This window comes from Amorphotheca resinae (genome assembly GCF_003019875.1).
Source record: "Amorphotheca resinae ATCC 22711 unplaced genomic scaffold M430scaffold_12, whole genome shotgun sequence".
In the NCBI taxonomy this organism is placed as follows: domain Eukaryota; kingdom Fungi; phylum Ascomycota; class Leotiomycetes; order Helotiales; family Amorphothecaceae; genus Amorphotheca; species Amorphotheca resinae.
In genome coordinates, this window is record NW_020194482.1 from 82,018 (window position 1) to 95,641 (window position 13,624).

The 13,624-nt window shown below is 49.8% G+C and overlaps 6 protein-coding genes across 6 annotated transcripts; 3 read left to right on the top strand and 3 right to left on the bottom strand.

The window, feature by feature from the left end:
* Window positions 1-155: 155 nt before the first annotated feature.
* On the bottom strand, window positions 156-2,096 carry M430DRAFT_22321 (hypothetical protein; the record flags this gene model as incomplete). The annotated part of the gene is made up of 3 exons (XM_024864676.1): window positions 156-873; window positions 942-1,464; window positions 1,526-2,096. 3 exons carry the CDS (start codon window positions 2,094-2,096, stop codon window positions 156-158), a joined length of 1,812 nt encoding a protein of 603 aa, XP_024717238.1.
* A 753-nt stretch (window positions 2,097-2,849) lies between these two features.
* On the top strand, window positions 2,850-4,533 carry M430DRAFT_109331 (hypothetical protein; the record flags this gene model as incomplete). The annotated part of the gene is made up of 4 exons (XM_024861271.1): window positions 2,850-3,020; window positions 3,067-3,446; window positions 3,494-3,922; window positions 3,975-4,533. 4 exons carry the CDS (start codon window positions 2,850-2,852, stop codon window positions 4,531-4,533), a joined length of 1,539 nt encoding a protein of 512 aa, XP_024717239.1.
* A 1,065-nt stretch (window positions 4,534-5,598) lies between these two features.
* Window positions 5,599-6,505, bottom strand: M430DRAFT_146398 (hypothetical protein; the record flags this gene model as incomplete). The annotated part of the gene is made up of 2 exons (XM_024863006.1): window positions 5,599-6,116; window positions 6,269-6,505. The coding sequence occupies 2 exons, from the start codon at window positions 6,503-6,505 to the stop codon at window positions 5,991-5,993; spliced, it is 363 nt and encodes a 120-aa protein (XP_024717240.1). The 3' UTR covers window positions 5,599-5,990.
* A 236-nt stretch (window positions 6,506-6,741) lies between these two features.
* M430DRAFT_127710 (hypothetical protein) lies at window positions 6,742-7,697 on the top strand. The gene is made up of 2 exons (XM_024862035.1): window positions 6,742-7,072; window positions 7,155-7,697. Exons 1-2 carry the CDS (start codon window positions 6,825-6,827, stop codon window positions 7,525-7,527), a joined length of 621 nt encoding a protein of 206 aa, XP_024717241.1. The 5' UTR covers window positions 6,742-6,824; the 3' UTR covers window positions 7,528-7,697.
* Window positions 7,692-9,867, bottom strand: M430DRAFT_61349 (hypothetical protein). Its single transcript, XM_024868920.1, has one exon. It carries the CDS (start codon window positions 9,856-9,858, stop codon window positions 7,750-7,752), a length of 2,109 nt encoding a protein of 702 aa, XP_024717242.1. The 5' UTR covers window positions 9,859-9,867; the 3' UTR covers window positions 7,692-7,749.
* A 1,093-nt stretch (window positions 9,868-10,960) lies between these two features.
* M430DRAFT_37100 (hypothetical protein) lies at window positions 10,961-13,350 on the top strand. Its single transcript, XM_024867052.1, has 3 exons — window positions 10,961-11,298; window positions 11,390-11,597; window positions 11,645-13,350. The coding sequence occupies exons 1-3, from the start codon at window positions 11,020-11,022 to the stop codon at window positions 13,255-13,257; spliced, it is 2,100 nt and encodes a 699-aa protein (XP_024717243.1). The 5' UTR covers window positions 10,961-11,019; the 3' UTR covers window positions 13,258-13,350.
* The last annotated feature ends 274 nt before the right edge of the window (window positions 13,351-13,624 follow it).

Sequence of the window (13,624 nt, forward strand, 5' to 3'; positions counted from 1 at the left end):
TATAGGGTATTCTCAGATGAGTTTTAGTCATCACTGCTTTGCAAACAATGGACAAGCCCCCAACTCTTGCCGTGGTCTTATCAACCTCACTGGTTTTGCGCTCGCTGCATCAAGCCCTCTGTCTTCCTGGACGCGGCCAGCACTATATATCACTCTTACGCAATGAGCAATTTAACGTCTAGCATTCTCAGTTCCTGAACCCAGTCAACAGTGTCTGTAGCAGTGCGCATGGCAATGCTTCTCTTCTGCCATATCACTTCCAGTATCTCCATGGCACTACGAATGTAGCCCCATGGTAGGAGCTCCCACAGCGCATGAAGTCGCGTCATCGCCCAGGCTTGTAGTTCCAGAACCTTGGTCTCTGCGCCTGCAATAAAAGTGGGCCAGGAAGTGGACTTAAAGAGAGCGTCCCCAGCAGGGATGAAGGAGAGGTGATGGACGATGTCTGACACCAGGTGTTCGAGATTCTCAGGAATTTCAGAGGCCAAGGAAGTAGATAGAAGAAGACGAGAAACGTAGATGCAGACGGCCGCTTTGTGTGCGGATGCGATATGTCTGCGATTTTCGAGATCGCTGTGCGGCGATATATGCTGTAAAGCCGTGGCCCAGGCCAGGGCATCAAAAGATTGAGCAGCCTGCAATAGAATAAAAGCCTGCTCTACCTGGCAGCTAGTCTTCAACTGCATAGTTGAAGTTCTGGGGATAGTTTGTAATAACTGCGGCGCAGAGAGTACTATCTGAAGAAGGATTGCCGGGCACGAGAGATAGTTGTTGGCTTCTGCATATCTGAGTATCGAGACAACATCGAGAGAGCCGCAATGCGGTATTTCTGATGCCCTTGAGCATGCCACAGTTGATCCAAGGATGTCATATCTAACCCGAAAGACTTCTATTAGCTAATCGTTCTTTTTGTCTAGGTTGGATCATGAAGGGCGACGTACACCAAGTAATTTGAAACCAAACACCTACGCAGCGAGGTCATCGAGGAATTTTCGATATTAGGCAATGGTTCCAAACACTCAATGAGCCTTCTGGCCCCATTGATATGCAATCTCCAATCATCTTTACCAGAGTCGATAAGCTCGAATTCGATAAAGAGGAGTACAGATGCCAGAATGATGTCCAAGTTTACCTGTTTTATTTCGTTAAGAGCACGATTAAGGAGTTGAAGAGCACGGTGTTTAGCCATCAGAGCGTCTTGATAGGCATGGGTTGGTCGATTCTCTGAGAGTCTCGTAGAAACGTAATCATGCATTTGGATGCTTTGATCGGGGTTGGGCGAAGGTGACGGCATGACCTTCGTCAGTATACTTGCCCGGGAAGCATTCGAAATGTGGAGGGCCGAGATTGCAATAATGATGTAGAGGAGCACCGCATGCTCTGTCGTTAACGGGATGAGATCACGGAAGGGATTCTGGTTGGGAAGATCGTAGATCACAAGATCCTTACACACATAATTACTGACTTGTATATGGTTTAGTACACAGACCACTGGTATCAAGTGCGGTTGGAGCGACCAACTTACAATGCGCAAGATAGGATTTGGAATCTTGATCCAAGTCTTGGAAGAGCGGATCGGTCAGAGACCAATATAGAGTCAATTCAATGGGTTTGTGAGACACCTGAGCGTCTTGTTCTGCTTGGCTGATTAACTGCATAGAAGTATCTGCTGGTGGAGGGGTAGCAGATGCCGAGGCGCCCGAGGCTGGAGTAGCACGTTGAGCGAATACTGCTCCTGGATAGTCGGAATAGAGAGCAGCGTTCCTGGAGGATACCACTACAGGCCCTACCTTCTGGCAAGTGTTGGTCGAAGACAGAGAACCAGGTGTGGCCGGTGCCAGCTTCATCTTCTTCAGCCTCATGTCCTCAAACGTCTTCCCCATCATCTTCCCACGGCTTGCCACACCTTTGTTCCAAAGGAACAGCCCTTGATATCCAAGGCATTCTTGGCCTGTCTGATTACACTTATTGCAAACTGGAAGAGATCGATCACATCTCAAGCGTTTCCGCCGGCAGGTGTGACATGGTTTTGTTGGTGTCTCGAAACTCGCCATGCGGAGGCCAAGCCCTTCTTGTAGGTGTGAGGAGGCGTCCATGGGCAAAGAGTGAGAATGATGTCCAAGAGTTGACCTGAGCGAGAATCTCGGGACATTGTGCTAAGTGGACCTCACGGTCCTCACATACAGCACGTTTTGAAGGTGGGAGCGTCGGGTGTGTGAGAGCCCAATTGACGTTGGGTTTAGGTAAGGTAAGCGAGCTGCAGCGCCTGTACCTTGGCTTCCCCATCCGGCTTAGTGGTGTTCCAGTAGACTGAGCTAGTCCTTCTGCGGTAAAAGTATGAAAGAGCCGCAATGAGGGCGGGCTTAGGTAAGCGAGGTGCAGGAGTTGTACCTTGGCTCCCTATCTAGGTTTAGTGCGTCTTCAGCAGCCTGATCGCTCGCCCTTTTGATCGGGACCGTGTTCACCTCCCACAGTCCACTATTCTCAGATCCAGTGAAAAGGGCAGCCAAGCGGCAAAACCTACAGCTTGTACTAAGCTTTGCTTTGTCATTGTTCTTCCTCCACATGTTGAGCTGTTTATTTGGCACAAAAAGTCGCCATGGCCTTTAGTGAGGATATAAAACCACCCTTCAATCCTGTCACCGTACAGTCCAGTTCTTTACACAACTATATCTCTCTGAAGTGAAGCTTGTGCCACCTCTGTTTTGCATCTTCCTTCACGTCACCGGCTCTCCTCTCATTCGTCTCCTTGCCAAAAGTGGGCACTACTTCCAATCCCACACGCAGTGCACGCCTCCACGCCCTATTACCAATTACTGGTCCAGCAGTTGGGGTATATTGATAGAGCCATGATTGACAGTGTAACGTCTACGGATTGGCATGGCAGTCTGAGTTGTGCCATCTCCCACCCTGAGCAGGCGGAGATCGAGAGGCTAGGGAGGCAGCGCCCGGTCGTGTTCAAGACATTGTGGGCTGAAGTTGGATTTTGTTTTTCCCTGCTCGCATCAATGTTTATGGCAGTAAGGGCTCCAAAATGACTAAACTGTCCTTTTCTCACCTTGGCAGGAATACTTCATCAGTGGATTCAATATAATCCTTCCGACTCTCAGCACTGCACTTGGGATACCTTTAGAATCACGAACGTGGCCTGCGAGTGTCTTCTCTTTGGTCACCGGAGCTTTGGTCCTACCTTTTGGTCGCCTTGCTGATATATATGGTGGCTATATTACTTTTATAGGTGGGATTATATGGTTCTTCATCTGGTCACTTATTGGGGGTTTTAGTCAAAATTACCTGATGCTCATTTTCTGCCGTGCTCTGCAGGGGCTCGGGCCTGCAGCATTTCTACCTTCTGGAATAATGCTACTAGGTAGTATTTATAGGCCAGGGCCTCGGAAGAATCTCGTGTTTAGTCTATACGGAGCTTGTTCGCCTATAGGCTTCTTGTAAGTATGAGTCCCCTCTTCCACTTCGACTCTATTAACATACTTAGCACAGGCATATTGTTTGGCGGCGTCAGTGGGCAGTACTTGCCATGGGGCTGGTATTTTTGGCTCGGGGCGATTCTTCTATCTCTGGTGTGCTTTGTAGCATTACTTACTGTTCCTTCTGGTCGAGTGGATCATAAGGTTGAAATGGACTGGTGGGGCACATTTTTGATTGTACCAGGGCTACTGTTAGTCGTGTACTCGATCACCGATAGCTCACACGCTCCTAACGGCTGGGCAACGCCATATATTTACATCACCTTTCTCCTCGGCGTCATTGTCCTCGGCGGTGCCTTTTACGTTGAAGGTTGGGTTGCCGACACTCCACTGCTGCCTTTCGACATGTTCAGAGTCAAATGTATGAAACCTCTGGTTGTCTCCCTATTTTTCACTTATGGCGTTTTTGGTGTTTATCTTTTTTATGCCAGTTTCTTGTAAGTTGAGCCTGAATAATGTTTGTTCCTTCCTAGCTGATTACAAGTGCAGTGTAGAAACGGTATTGCATGTTAATGCTCTGCAAACAGCGACATGGTTTGCGCCAATGGCTGCAGGAGGCCTTATCCTTGCCATGGCTGGCGGCTTCACTCTCCATCTTCTCCCGGGAAAAGTCCTCTTGGTACTTTCCGGAATCGGCTTTATCGTCAGTGTATTGCTTTTTGCAATTATCCCAGAAAACCCAAACTATTGGGCATACATCTTCCCTGCCATGATAGGTGCCACCTTAGGAGTAGATGTTACCTACAGTGTTAGTAACGTCTTCATCACAACGAACCTTCCGAAGCACAGGCAGGGGCTTGCAGGAGCCTTGATCAATAGTGTGCTCTTCCTGGGCATCAGCTTTTTTCTGGGGTTTGCTGATCTGGCTGTGACAAGCACTGCTCACTTGGGGCTAAGAGGAAGTTACAAGGTGGCCTTTTGGTTTGGCGTCGGCTGTGCGGCAGTCAGTCTAATTTTGATCACACTATTCGTCGATGTCGGAAGAGCAAAGAGCGATCTAACGATCGAAGAAAAGGCCGAGTTGGAGGCTGATTTGACAGGTAGGTAATATGTACTTTTCTAGTGGCGCAAAGGGGACGATGGTGCCGAATATGAGAAGCATGGATGATGGACTGAAGGAATCCATGTAAGCCACACGTACCTGTTGAACAGTTGATAACAATTCACCGGAATCAATTGATTCAATACACCCTCTCTTCAATCTCTTCCAGAACTGTGACTTACAACCCAATCACCACCAAATAGCATGTGTCAATTTTTGAGTTTATCTTTCATCTCGTCTTCACAATAGAGCCATCCATCTATAAGGGTAGGATGGAAGGTCAGTTCGACGGATACGGTTGTCTGAATCCTAACTACAGACCTGCCGGAGGCATTTGCGTACAAGCCACAAGAGAATAGACCCCTCCGTCCAGCATTGGAGTAGCCGTAGCAAGCGCCTTATTAGTTGCAAATGCCCAGAATGTACTTATGTAAATGTTTTGCGTCTGTGCCGGAAATTGGAATAATGTGCGTATCTGTAATATCGTGAGTGTCACTCAAGTAACGAAAGTAAGAGAAGTGAACAAGAGATGGAGGATATCATTAACAATTGTTGGCAAGCAAATTATAAAGGTACAGAAGGGGTTTTGGAAGAATCCGTGAACAATTTTAACATTGAAGCAGTTAGCAGAGACTAATCTTGACTTACTTACACATCTCACTATGGTCATGCAGAACTTCAGTTATTGTGTAGATGATTAGGAAAATCGCTAGATAGTAGAAAAACCTAAGCTCCATCTGTGTACTTGTTTCGATAATGTATAGGTGATTCTCAAACTCATGCAACCGTCGAAACTGTGCCGAGCTATCGGCGCAGCGGGGAGGCCCTCTCCGTGTAGTAGGGGAGATCAAAACCGGCAAGTTAAGTCCATCCACTGCACACTTCACTGATCATAATACAAGGCCCGCCACCAAGAAGGAGCCTCACATCTGGTCCCTCATCGGTGAACATACTATGTCCGAATATTGAGTATAGAAAGCGGCGCGCACGGGGAATTAGCGTCCTATTGTGATCGTAAGGAGATTATATCTATCCGGGCCCTTTTGACCTTGTCATAATTCGTGATTGGTGCTCGGAACGTCTGATCTCTGGGATTCTTTTTTATTTTCGCTTGAAGCCTATGACGGAAAGCAACAAAAGCAACAAGACTCGACAACGTAGCAAGCAGATAGGACAATACCTCCGTACATGTGCTGTGCAGAGAGGTTGGCACCCAAAACGGCTGGGCTTCTGAGACCTGACCAACAAGAATGCGGTTCTGCAGGACCTGTGCATTTTAGCACATGAGACTTTGAGTTTGCTGTGGAGGCACCACATGCTGTATACATCACTTTGATCTGGATCCCAACATTTGATGGATCCACCAATGAGTCTGTGAAGAGATGTATTGAATGTCCCCCAACCCCAACTCCATCCCATATGCGCGTATATATACTGTACAATCCCCAAGGTAGTGGGTCGGCCTATGAGCGCTGCTGGCCCCCGGGGCCTAGTTGGCCCGGCATCTCTTGTGCTCCTTCAGCCTTTAGCCTCTCCAGTGTCTGATTCCGTTGATATTCCATAACTCTCCGCTTCTTGAAGTACGTGACCTGGAGATACCCACTGTCAGTCTCGTTCTTGCTTCTCCAATCCACCCGCACCAAATGACCTGATTCTTTCTTCTGTGACTTTGGGTTCCCAAGAGGCGAACTGCCCATAGGGATGTCCTCTTCCCCTCCACGGGTAGCTAGAAAGCACTCACCCAACTCGACGCGCAATTAGCCTCGAAGCCTCTCCCTTCTGCAGCGCATGTCTTTGCAGCTTTATCTTTTTCTGAAATGCTATCGATTATCCCATTCTTATCCAAACACACAAAGTATGCATCTCTTGCCTCCCAACATCTGGCGCGTTGGCTTCGATCGGGAGCTATTGGTGTGCCATCGGAGGAGATTTTCGGCGCGGGAGGAGATGCCTCTTTTGATAAACCGAAGAGGCCCATTTTAGGATATGGTGAGTTGGTACGAGGGGCTCGAAGACGATCTGTCGGTGACCTATTAAATATTATTTTATCCAGCTGGTGTTTGTGGGAAACTTACAGCTTGATTGTGTTTTGCCGTAAAGTAAATCGACTCTCGAGCTACGCCGTCATTCAGCTTGCTCGATCAGCACGTGACGGCAGAAAGGTGGCGGTGAGCCAGACCTCAGCCAGCTAAAGAACGGCAACTCCTATTACTCGAACATCATCCAACTCTTCGATCGATCATGACAATGCAAATGATTCCTCGCTAGGGTTTTCGACTTTTCACATTATACGTCTCATGGCACGACGTCGCCGACCCCCGAGACCTGGTGCGCTGACCGAGCTCCCTCCATTGAAGATCTTGAGCCAGATCATTCTGCTGCAAACGATATGGTACACAGTTGGGACGGGGCTGATATTATTCACGGCGCTGGTCGCGGGGAGCCATTTTGATATGGATCTGGTACTTAGTTGGAGAAGTGTACGAGGTGATACGACAGTAGGCTGGATGCTGGGCTTCGTTTGGCTCCTCAACTCGTTCCTTGGGTACAAAAGCCCTCCCCCTTTCCCCCAAGCCCTTTTCAACTCGAGGTTGACGTACATTAAAATATGCTAACATCGTCTTCAGAGTAATTGCTATCCTCTTCTTTATATCCCGCAGTAAACTGGTGCCTGACTTCGCTCTCACACTCCACTTCATCCACTTCATTATTACATCCTTGTACTCGCATTCGATTCCTCGAAATTGGCTATGGTGGGGGCTACAGATTGCCAGCGCGGGCATGATGACGAGTCTAGGCGTATGGAGCTGCCAATGGCGAGAGTTGCGGCCAATCGCGTTTGGGGGGTCGAGTAATACGCAGGCTTCCGGAGAGACTGTCCCGCCAAGTGATGGTGACGAGGAGCAAGGATCTGGACGTGGCAGAGGGCGAGGGAGGGGCAGAGATGGTGCAGGAGAATATGAAATGGTGGGAATGAATGGAGAGATTGGAATGACTTGAAGCTTTATCATACTTCTTGAATGGGAGTACATACCTGGTGAATGGCATTTGAAGGCGTTTCTGGCTGCTAATCTTGTATTTCTACTGTCCTGTTGAACGCATGGATTCCTGTTCGGGCCAGTTAATGGTATGGTGATACCCAGACAGGTTCAATCATCCTTTGTCCATCCTTTACAGTTCTTTTACTACTAATGATCCTTGATTGCAGACTCGTGAATTTTCTCACAGATACGTTCTTTCCCTCCTTTTCCCCCGCCCATCCCACAGATGTTTGCTTGGACCGACCGGCAACCCATCGATCTCCACACCTTCATCGCCAGTCCTAAAGATTTGGGTCCCACTCATGCTCGTCCGGGACAGTCTTTGTTTCCGTGGCGTAGATCCACTCGACGTACTTCCACGGGCGTCGGCATTGGGATGAAGTGGCGACATATTCGCGGTCGATTTGGTCTGTTCTGTAGGGCAAAGTGTGCTACTAGCAGAGCCTAAAATGCTTGTATCTAGATTATGGTCGCCATCTTTGGCCTTCGTGTCATCTACCAAATCCTCGGCGGTGTACATCTCGGAAAGCAGACTCCTCCTCCCCCGCCGTGCTTGACTTCTTACGACTGATGGTGATGGGCTTGAGGAAGTCGAATTCAGGTTGGGATGTTGAGCTGGCCCTATGTCCGATCTTTCCTGGCTGTTCATACTACCAACCGAGATCAAATTAGGGGAGTTCTGGGTTCGAGAACCGTGAGAAGATTCCAAGGAGGCCGGTGGATCTAGAGATATTGAACGCTGGCCCTGGGCAGCATTTACATGATCTCCAGTCAATGCCAACGATGCCGCCCCGGCAGGGGGATCAGTGGGTGTAAATTTTGGAGACGGGTTTCGAGAATCTATCGAGAATGGGCTGCTCATACCACTCTCGTTCGGACTGAGATGACCGCTTACAGGCGAATTATAGTGTGGGGTGCTGTCGCAGCTATTACTGTCCATATGTCCACTTGCTCGAGCTCGACGTCTTCGTTCCTTGGCGTCACTGCTCATCCTCGGACTTGACACCCCTGAACTCGACGTTATGAATCGCTCCTCGGATGCAGTGGCTGGCATTTGAGAATGCAGGCTGCCGCCAATACGTCGTCGAAAAGTCCGCCATCTCTTTACCACCAATTTTTTGACAGGTTGCATGAGGACGTGGTGAGGCTCGGAACGAATGGCTGAATGCATACGGTCGTTGGTTTTCGGGGGACGGGTAGAATCCTCTTCATGGCCCCCCTCCGAGATTTTTTGGCCATCATCAGCTACCTGTCGTCGATACCAAGCCGTTGCTGTGACTGTTGGATTCAAATCGACATTGTCTCCGTACGGTGCCAGGTACTCACCGGTGTGACTATCCAAGGAGCAACTTGTGGCCGAACCTTCGGTGACGTGCAGCGCCCGATGTATTCTACGAGGCCTAGATGAAGGCTCGGAGGTCCCAATGACTGGAGTTTGTCCGCCTGGCGCAGTGGGCGGTGGCGATGGATGTGGAGAAGGTCCATAATACGTGCCTGACCTGGGTTGTACAGGTGAAGTGTTCCGAGCTTGGTGTCCGAAACATGGTGAGTATCGATAGCCAGTATGCATTCTGAGAGAGCTGATCATTCGAGAATCCGGAAGGCTTGGAGTTCTGTCCTTGGTTGACATGATATAAGTTGGTGACGGGACACGGGTATTGGGATCAGGGGGGAGAGTAAAACATGAGCTCAAGAGTCGGACTGCGACCATATGCGCCATATCCTCAACCGTGTTCGGATCAGCTAAAAAACTGTCAGATACTGCTCGGCGCCTGGCTGTGTATTCTTCCTTTGGCCCATCGTCAACCTCTCTCCAGGTTCGTGGGTTTGTTTTGTTTGCCAGATTCTGTCCGAGCCTATTCAGACGTTTATACTTGGATTCGGGAGACCACCAATATGGACGACCTGTGCGACACACATACTGCCACTCAAATATTTCCTGATCGATAATGCCCCCAGAGAGTTTCTCGGCCTCATTATCTTCAGCGTTATATTCCTCGCAGTCTGCGTCCTTGTCCGATGGTCCATCCAATCTGCGAGCAGAGTTGTTGCTGATCAAGGACAGAGAGCGATCGCGTCGTTTGGGTCTTTTCCCCTGAATCATGTAAAGGACATCGCTGTTTTCCGAGTCGCTTTTTTTAGAGCGTCTTGCGAAGGACTGGGATTCTCTGCTCTTACCAGAGGCCCGGCGAGGTGGAAGGACGAGGCTTGGGAGGTCGCATGTGCTTGGTATTCGGCGCAAGTCAGGCTGAGAATCAATACGTTCGCCGAGATCATTTCGACTATTCATGCTGTTGAAGGGGAGGATGCATCAAAGACGGAATGCATTCCCAATAAAAATAAGGGTGGTTATTCTAGGTGAGTCGGAAGAACATGGCGGTGGAAGTGAAAAGGCAAGATGGCTTGCGAGACATTACTTTACCATGAGCAAAGTTTGGCATACTGACATGCTGTGAAGAGTTGGGTAGTCACGTTATGCCCTGCAGAGAACCGACAGCCGCTGCTTCCATCAACAAGGCAAGGTAGACATAGGAAAAGCGCACTCGACCTTCAAGATCTGGCATCTCAGATAACAAGGCCATAGTATATCGGTGTCAGTAAGCCGTGAGGGAGTAGCCCGGACAAGGTGGTAATGTGAGAATCCGATTTATGAATCAATCGCGCTCGCGTCATCAAATCTTTGTCCGCGAAACTGAAGCCGAGCTGAGCTCTTTGTAAGGAACCATTCATGGCTAAGGTAAACAGCGGGTGGCTTCGGCACCTCAAAGTCAAAGGTCGGGTCACCGGGTATGCACTGAGTATCCGAATCCCGCCGGGTAACCGGGTAACCGGGTACCTAGGTAGGTTCAGCCGAGATGATGACATATATCCGGGCGGCTCTTCGCCGAAGATTGCGGACCGAGTCTCTTACCCGTCCGGGCCCAGATCCCGCGTCTCCACTGGCCCCGCTTCATGCAGACGGCTATCTCTACACCAGCAGTACCTATAGGTGTCCATTATGATTCCATTCATGATTCCACACACACACACATCCCACTCTTCAGCCCATTTTCCCTTGTCTGCTGCCCGGCTCGGATCATCGTATCTGGCCCGGACTACCTTGATCTTTTCTGTGTCGATAGGAGAGCTTCCGTGGGATATCGGCCCTGACACACGCACAGATGAAGGCCATGATAGGGCCATTATTTGTACAAGTCACCTCGGAGCTGAAGGTGCCCCGCGTTAACTCTTTTTGGAAGGCCCATGCGAGGGTGACACTAGGTGAATCGGGTATCGAAAACCTAGTATCCTCGATATCCGAAATTCCGAATTACCCTGGATCAATTGCCCCGAGCCTTATCGCAGAGCCATCTATATAAGGGGCCCTTGCCACATCCCCCCCCCCCTCCCTTCAAGTTCACCTCCATTTTGATTCTTGAAAAATCAAGCCAGACCGTGACCGCTCTGCACAATGTCTGTCCAGAATGCTCCCGTTCCTCTTCCTCTTGTTGGAGGCAAGAACTCGTCCCTTCAACATCCTCTCGGTCCATTGACGGCCGCTGAGATCTCGGAAAGTGCACGGCTCATCAAGGGATTATGGCCTTCGAACACGGACATTCAGTTCAAGAGCATCACTCTCCGCGAGCCAAACAAAGCGGACCTTACCCCATTCTTGGCAGCTGAACATGCCGGTCAGCCAACTCCTAATATTGAGCGGAGGAGTTTCGTGGTTTACTATATCCGAAATACTGTGAGTGGCTTCTCAAACACTGATTCGAGTAGCAGTTGAGACATGAATAATCCCCCCAAGATTCCTTGAACCTTCTTTAATATTTGGACAGGATAAGCTTCATGAAGCTATTGTCAGTTTGAGCCTCGGCAAGGTGGAGAGCAACCTTCGACTGGGACCAAACATTCACAGCAACACCGATGGTGAAGAGATCATCAGAGTCGAACAGATTGCCTTGGAGGATGAAGGGGTGAAGGCCGAGATCGCAAAACTTCAACTTCCAGAGGGTACTGTGATCATCAGCGACCCTTGGATCTACGGTAAGTCAACGTTAGGAGCACGAGCGAAGCCACTGCTGACGTTACAGGCTCTGATGGAGTCAATGAGGGTCTTTTCACGGATGAAAAGCGGATGTTCCAATGCTTCCTCTACATCCGTGATCCAAACAACTCCAGCGAAGCGGACAGCAACCACTACGCGATGCCGCTCAGCATTTCACCAGTCATCAGTGCTGAGACTATGAAAGTTACTCGGATTGATATCCTCCCCACTGGCGCTGACCATACTATCAAGGAACCGTCTCCTTACAAGGTCCAACCGCCCAACGAGTACATCCCAGAGGCTCAGACTCTTCGGACTGATCTGAAGCCTTTGAATGTTGTCCAACCAGAAGGTGCTTCATTCCAGATTAGCAATTTCAGTGAACTTGGGCGCACGGTCACTTGGCAAAAATGGAGTTTCAAGGTTGGCTTCAACATCCGAGAGGGAATGGTCTTGTACGACGTTCACTATGCCGGCCGTCCCCTCTTCTACCGACTCTCACTGTCAGATATGAGCATTCCCTACGCTGACCCCCGTCACCCATTCCACAAAAAGGCCGCTTTCGATCTTGGTGATGCAGGAGCTGGTATAATGGCCAACAACTTGCAGCTGGGGTGTGACTGTCTCGGATCTATCCATTACTTGTCGGCTGTTCTCAATGATGACAAGGGAGAGCCGCTTGATATGCCAAATGTTATCTGCATCCACGAACAAGACAACGGCATCGGGTGGAAACACACTAACTACCGAACTGGCCGTGCTGCGGTAGTCAGAAACAGAGAACTGGTGCTGCAGTCCATCATCACAGTCTCGAACTACGAATACATTCTTGCCTTCCAATTCAATCAAGCTGGAGAAGTCATGTACGAGGTCCGGGCAACTGGAATCCTCTCAACCCAGCCTATCGACGAGGGTATTTCCGTCCCATGGGGCACAGTCGTACACCCAGGCGTTCTTGCCTCTCACCACCAGCACATTTTCTCTCTTCGCGTTGACCCCATGATCGACGGACCCGCCAACCGTGTTGTCTTCGATGAGGCACATCCCATGCCACGCTCTGATTTCAATCCCCACGGCGTCGGTTATTCTGTTTCCCAGACACCGATCACAACGTCTGGAGGCTACGATCTGGATTTTGATGCGAACCGCACTTTCAAGATCCAAAATGCCGCGGTGAGGAACCCCGTCAACGGGCAACCAGTTGCCTACAAGATTCACGCTCCTCCTTTCCAAAAGATACTGGCGGATAAGGATAGCTTCCACTTCAAGCGGGCTGAATTCGCCGACCACAACATCTACGTTACCTCGTACAAGGACGACGAGCTATATGCGGGAGGGAAGTACACCAACCAATCTCGTGGTGGAACTGGTGTCCGTAGCTGGGCCGATCGCAAGGATAACGTGCTGGATGATGACATTGTTGTCTGGGTCCAATTTGGTATCAATCATGTCCCTAGGGTTGAGGATTTCCCCGTCATGCCTTGCGAGATCATTAAGGTCTCGTTCAAGCCGGTGAACTTTTTCGAGAAAAACCCCGCATTGGACGTCCCGCCCAGTGTGCAGAGCTTCAATAAGAGTGTGCTTACCAGTGCCAATGGCGAAGCTGCTGTGGGGGGTGCGGGTGGGGCGTGCTGCGTGAAGGAGAACAGCAAGTTGTGAGAAAAAGAGGGGAGGTAATATCGCGGTTAGGTTTCGGAGGAGTTCGGATAGGTATGTATACCAGGAGAATGGCTAGCTAGTGTAGCTCAAAGGCATGCAGAAATAATCGTACTCCAAACCTTCTTGGTGCGTGTCTCGTGAAAGCTCTTGACCTCTCTTGGAGATTTTTTCATCGGTTTTATAGGGGGGGGGGGGGCTTTAGCGAAAAGACGGCAGGAAGAAGAAGCCCCTGAACATCGCCGTCAAAAGCTTAACCAACTTAACCTTAGATAGGTCATTACTAATCGGCCCCATATTACTCCGGTAGAGCGGTGTCTCCCGAATCCCGACTCTCCAACCTTGTCGTCGAAGGGCGTGGACCTCAACC